This window comes from Prionailurus viverrinus, chromosome A2 (genome assembly GCF_022837055.1).
Source record: "Prionailurus viverrinus isolate Anna chromosome A2, UM_Priviv_1.0, whole genome shotgun sequence".
NCBI classification, from domain to species: Eukaryota; Metazoa; Chordata; class Mammalia; order Carnivora; family Felidae; genus Prionailurus; species Prionailurus viverrinus.
Window position 1 is genome coordinate 56,316,154 of NC_062562.1, and position 6,000 is coordinate 56,322,153.

General features: G+C 52.7%; 1 protein-coding gene across 10 annotated transcripts in view; it reads right to left on the reverse strand.

The window, feature by feature from the left end:
- Window positions 1-6,000, reverse strand: part of CFAP92 (cilia and flagella associated protein 92 (putative)) — an 83,189-nt gene that overhangs the window by 66,171 nt on the left and 11,018 nt on the right. For 8 of the 10 annotated variants that reach the window (XR_007147378.1, XM_047835778.1, XM_047835760.1 and 5 more), the window contains exons 1-5: window positions 5,463-5,600; window positions 4,533-4,824; window positions 3,042-3,232; window positions 2,266-2,470; window positions 108-239 (exon numbers count right to left, since the gene is read on the reverse strand). Coding sequence is in view for 9 of the 10 variants with exons in the window: in XM_047835778.1 (XP_047691734.1) it covers window positions 108-239; window positions 2,266-2,470; window positions 3,042-3,232; window positions 4,533-4,791 (787 nt within the window). In the remaining variant the exon portion in view is untranslated. Of the gene's footprint in view, window positions 1-107; window positions 240-2,265; window positions 2,471-3,041; window positions 3,233-4,532; window positions 4,825-5,462; window positions 5,601-6,000 lie in introns of those variants that run through there. The other 2 variants (XM_047835769.1, XM_047835798.1) reach the window with 2 other exon arrangements.

Here is a 6,000-nt window from a genome sequence, read left to right on the forward strand (position 1 = left end):
CACGTGAAGGGTACCAGTGCACGTGCACAGTACCAGCAACACCCATCCACCTCGTTCTCAGCCATCGCCCCACACTCAGTTTGTCCACGGAGGTCATCTCCACTCACCATGCGAAGGCTTTATGTGTTTTCCTGCCTTTTCTGCTTTTTCTGGTGCATGCTCCTGGTTCCACTCCTTTCTGATGTGTGCGCCCTCTTCACACAATCTTCTCTGACTTAAAACCAAATTTTTCACATCCTCTAGAATGCAGGAGGAGAATCATTGTCTCAGTCAATCAGAAATACTTACTGAACACCTTCTGTGCATACGGCACTCTCCTAGTGCTGCAGATGGGGCAGTGGACAAGACAGGCAGGACCCCTGTATTCCAGCAGCAGTTGCCTAGGGGGCTCCTTCAAAATATCAGGTAATTCAACTTCAACTGGCAATGACTTCTTCCAAATAAGACCATTAAGGATTTGACTTGTGTTGGTCCATTTAATCATCACATTTCACTTGAAGGCACTTCCACTTGCCCTACTTTACAGATGGGGAATATGACACTTAATGGTAACTTTCCTGTGATCACAGAGCTGGCACTTATTAAGCCAGAGCTACCCTCAGGGCTCAGGGCATCGAGCTAAGGAGATGGGCCCTCTGTTTTTCACTTCTATCAATACAGGACTCTGCAGGAACGTAGCAGTAACCAACACGTGTGGAATAATGAATGAGCAGAGGGAGCGAATGAATGAATGGAGATAACGGAAGCTCCGAGAAAGAGGTGAAATGGGGTGCCTGGGTGGCTCAGTTGGTTAAGCATCCAACTTCGGCTCAGGTCATGATCCCCCCATGGTTGGTGGGTTGGAGTCCTGCCATCGGGCTCCAGCTCAGAGCCTGGGACCTGCTTCAGATTCTGTGTCTCCCTCTCTCTCTGCCCCTTCCCCCACTCACGCTCTCTCTCTCTCTCTCTCTCTCTCTCTCTCTCAAAAATAAATATACATTAAATTTTTTTTTTTTGGTTGTCACAACAGGGAGACTATTGGCATCTATCAGGTCAAGGTCCCAGGACAGTCCCCACGGAATGATCCGGGCCAAAATGCCAACAGCACCGAGGGCAAGAAACCCCAGATAAAAGTGAAAGATGAACAGTCGGAAATGCCCCTCTCCCCCACCCCATGTCAGACCGGCTCCTCAAGAAGGCAGGCTGGAAACCCAGAGAAAGGAGAGGCTTTCCGGTCACAAACAGAATGGGTTCTGATTGTGGCACTGCCTTGCCCTTCAAGCAGGTGTGGGCCACCATCAGTGCTCTAGACCGTACTCCGACCAATCTCAGACGCACACTGCCGCGACGTTTCAAAGTCTCTAAAAGCTGGATGCATCTTATGATTACCGCCACAGAGTTTAACTGGTGGCATTTTGGGATGCTAAATGCTTATTTATTTATTTTGATAGAGAGAGGGAGCACAAGCGGGGGAGGGGCAGAGAGGGGGGAGAGAGAGAATCTCAGGTTCTGTGCTGCCAGAGCGTAGAGCCTGTTCACAGGGCTCGATCCCACCAACTGTGAGATCACGACCTGAGCCGAAATCAAGAATCAAACGCTTAACCGACTGAGCCACTCAGGCGCCCTAGTTTTTAAATTCTTTACAGACAACACACACCCTCTTTATTGCGGGGTGGGGGGCACTCCCATCATCCTGCCTCAGGGGCATATAACCACCGGAAGTAGTAAGCTGCCCAAGGTCAACATGGAGACAGGTTGAAGTCAGCTATCTGACTTCAAAGCCTGGATCTTTCCACTCTCCTGGCTCTCTCCTTGGAGATGAGCTCAAAAGGACACTTTCTGGTCCTTGAGAGAATATTCATCCAAGTAAGAATCTAGAAGGTCTATATGAAAATGTTAACATGGTTGTCTCAGGGGTGTGGGACTTTTAGGTTTTCTCTTTTGTTTCTTGGTGTCGTGTGTGTGTGTGTATGTGTGTGTGTGTGTGTGTGGTCAGGGAACACCCATTACTTGGCCAGAAGACAGGCCAGTGGGGACTGCACAGGTCATGCTGCCTGGGGACAGGAAGTCCAGAAATGTGGCGGAGGTGGAGGTGGGGACCGTGTACATGCAAAACAGATGCTGTCCACCCTCCGACACATCTCCCCCGGGCGGTACTCCCAAGCTTGTCCACAAAGTAACATGTTCCCCGAAGTAAATGATGGAACACTGGCTTTTATCCTATAAACAGTGAGAAGCCACACGCCTGTAGAAACGTTTCAAATAAAACACAAACACCCGACTTACCAAAAGATCCTGCGCCTTCTGAATATGCAGAAGTCTTTAACCGATAATACCTGACTTTTCTTGAAACCTTGTCCTTGGTGTCCCAGACCTTCAAGGTGATTTTGTGAACATTTATTTTCTTTAGTAATTCCTTCGTCATGTTGATGTTGAAAGTTTGGGTCCATGACACCCAGATTTTGTCCCCTTCCTGCCACGGCCTCACCGTCTGTGTAAAAGAACACCAAGGGGTTTGAAGCGTGCAAGGCTGGGAGGCTTAGAGCCCACGACTACCCATCCCTGCCAGCCTCGCCCTTCCGGGGACCAAAGCCGGGTGCTGCTCTCCACCTGTCTGCCTTCTGGGCCCGGCCCTCCCTCAGCTCCCACCCCACATCAGGAAATGGGTGTCCCGGCCTGGGCCCTGTCACACCTCTGGGTTCCTCGGGAACCCAGAATCAAAGCAATTACCTGCAAATAGCACCCTCTCCAGTGACTTCGAAGCACTGACCCACAGCCAGGCCTCGGGCAGGAGGGTGGGTCTGTGCGCGGGCAAGCAGGTGTGCACACACATGGGTACCCAAAAAAGAAATCGTAAGAGGGGCAAAAACTTTTAAAACACCAAAGAAGCTACCTGACAAAGATACCTAAATAGAAAGCCAGGTAACTGGTATTATTAGGTCAGTGAGGATTCTCATTCAGTAGGGCTGGGGTGGGAACTTAATATCCTGCATTTCTAGCAAGCTCCAGGGAAGCAAGCACCCTTGGTACAGTATTAGAGTATATGTGAGGTGCACGCACACCTTTACTCCTGAATCCAGGAACAATTTGGCCACCGTTGGAAACACCACCATGTCAATCTTTTTAGGCTCTCCATCATCCGGCAGAAGGAAATACTCCATGTGGTAGTAACAGCGAGCCTTGGAAGCATGCTTGTCCATTCGAGAGTGTTTCCTATGTTTTTCAATAAAACATGTATGTTTTCCTCTATGACCTAGGAGACACGATTTCAGGAGTCTTGGTTGAACCTCACACGAGAAAGCAGACCCCACCCTGCAGTGCCCTGGAAGCAAGGAAGAGCCCGAGGCTGTGGGAGGCTGCCCCTGCCCCCGCCCCCCGCCCCCACCCCGGGCTGCTCGCCCAGCTTGGAGGCTGAGATGCAAATCCAGTCCCCCTGGCCGGTAGAGGAACAGGCTGTGCACCAGTGGGCAGGGTGCAAAAACGCAGCGTGAGACTCTGAAAGGGAGTGTCTCCTTAAATGTTTCACCTGCCTGCTTTGCCTGCCTCACGGCAGTCTTGGCAGTAAAAAAGTTCGAGTCACCAAGACCGTAGGTCAATTCTAAACATGGTATATACATCTAACCAAATAGCATCCAAAGTATCTGAGGCAACAATGGATAGAACTACAAAGGAGAAGCTGAAATTAATCTTCTACCCGGGGCGGGGCCGGAGGGAGACCAAGTAGGGGGAAAAAAAAAAAAAAAAAAAAAAAAAAAAAAATATATATATATATATATATATATATATATATATATATATCTCAAAACATGGAGTTCTTTTCTCTGCCCCTAATCTTGGGGTTCAACCATGTGACTGGCTTTGGCCAAGAAAATGCTAGCAGGTGGGGGTGCTCAAAGACTTGAAGAGTTCTTGGATGTCCGGGCTTGCCCCCTTGGTGTGCCTGTGCCTTCCCATAATGAGAATGTGTCTGGCTAGCCCCCATGTCCCGGAGGAGGGTGAGAGGGGCACGAAGGGGTGAAAGGGGCACGAAGCAGAGCAGAGCCACTACAGGGAGACCCGCCTGGACCCGCCCACCTGCTCATCCAGAACGAGGGATTCCTGTTCGAAGCCCCTGACTTGTGGAGTTGTTTGGGTTTGTGACACCGCATTTGTGCGGCAAAAACCAACTGATGCACCTATACACCCAGAGAGCTGGATCCCATGCATCTGAGAATCTGTATTTTCAACAAGGAATTAGGTGATACACAACCAGTTGAGGGGAACCAATGCCTTCACCTCTTCCCCATGTCCTCATCTGCAAAAAGTAGAAATAATACCACCTACCTCTTAGGGTTATTGAGAAGATTAAGCACGTGAAGCCCATGTAACCGCTTACTTGCTGGCCCACTGTGGGCCCCTGAAATTGCAGCTGCTTTTCTGATCCCTGCTGCTGGCATTGGCCACATCACTTGGGGAAGCCAACAGAGGGAGCTCAGGGGCCCCAAACTTCTGGGGGCAGGTCATTGGCGCACCCCTTTCTGCAGAGGGTGTTGGGACTCTGCCCTAGCACTTACCAGCAGTCACCGGGAAGGCCAGTGAGATGACGAACTTGCAGGGGACAGCCTGGGGCACATCAGACTGGAAGCTGTCAGCAGGCCCATGTGAGGACTTGCTACACGGGTGGTCGGAATCCGACTCCGGGGCTTGTGTTCTGACCTTCAGGTACTCCTCCGTGTCCCACTCACTGCCAGACTGGTAAAAGCTGCCCATGGAGGACATGGGCCCCATGCTCGCCCTGTCCTCATCTTCCCACTCCCAGGCGTGCAGGGACATTCCCCAGAGCACCCACAGGCCCGGCACTCCTGGCTGGAAGACGATGAAGGCACTGCTGTCACCACCCTCTGTTCCCCGGAGGCAAGCCCTGCCTCTTTCAGGATTACCCACCCTTCCTCTCCTTCCCTTCCTTTCCCTTGTCCTGTCTGGGGTGAAGGGCCAAGGCCTGGAACACCGCCTGGCACACAGTAGGCGTGCAACAGTGAGTCACAGAGAATGACGGCTTGCAGGACTCACGATAAGCAACACCGACTCCAGCTTGAGTCTCCCTCCTCCCCCAGCCCCAGCTCCTCCCCCTTTCGCCAAGTCAATCATTGGCACTTCTGGAGAGCCAGCCCCAGGTGAGTGCAATTCCCTAAGAACCGAGAAGCTGGGAGAGAACCGGGTGTTTCCACTCCGTGGGGCCGCGGGTGAGCAATGTCAAAGCACAGTATGCGTTTGCCACGTAGGGACAGGCGAACCGGGCAAGGGGACGGCAGTGCAAGGGCCTGGTGAGGTCAAAGAGGGCGGGAACACACACCCCCCCCCCACTCCTCGGGGGCAAGACACGAATGGGCACTGAGTGCTGGGCTCAGGGCACAAACTCTGGATCCATGGAGGAGGAACTCGGGCATATGCTCAGAAAGGGATGCCCAGCAGGACGGGCAGGTGGCAGGGGGGACCTTCGGTACCTGCGACGCGATCCGCTGGGCAGCACCCTGGGCTCAGACCCTGGCGTCAGCCAGCTCTTATACCCGCTGCACAGCCGCCAGGCGAGAAGGCTGGGAGGGTGCAAGTCGATCCGCCCAGGCTGGGAGGCCCGGGGGTCGAAACTGCGCACTTCTGTTTACAGTTGCTAGGAGACAGGCGCGGCTACGGCTCTGGGGCGGGGCTCCTGGAGGTGGGACTTCCGTCCTCAGCCCCCCCCCCCCCCCCCCCCCCCCGGTTCCTGACCAGGTGCAGCCAAGGGGTGGCAAAAAGGTGTATCCAAATCCGGAAACTAGTTGGAGCCCTTGCATGCACGCATTCACCCATTCATCCATCCATCCACTCATTCATTCAATCTTTAAAGATCAGATCTGAACGTGAGCACCTATTACACACCTCGCCCTTACCTGCAGTACAGGGGACAAGGATTGTGGCCCCGCCTGTACCATCAGCCCCAACTTCCATTCTTTGATAAGGGCGAGGGAAGCAATGGGCTCTGAAAACTCTGGTATCTCTAACCCT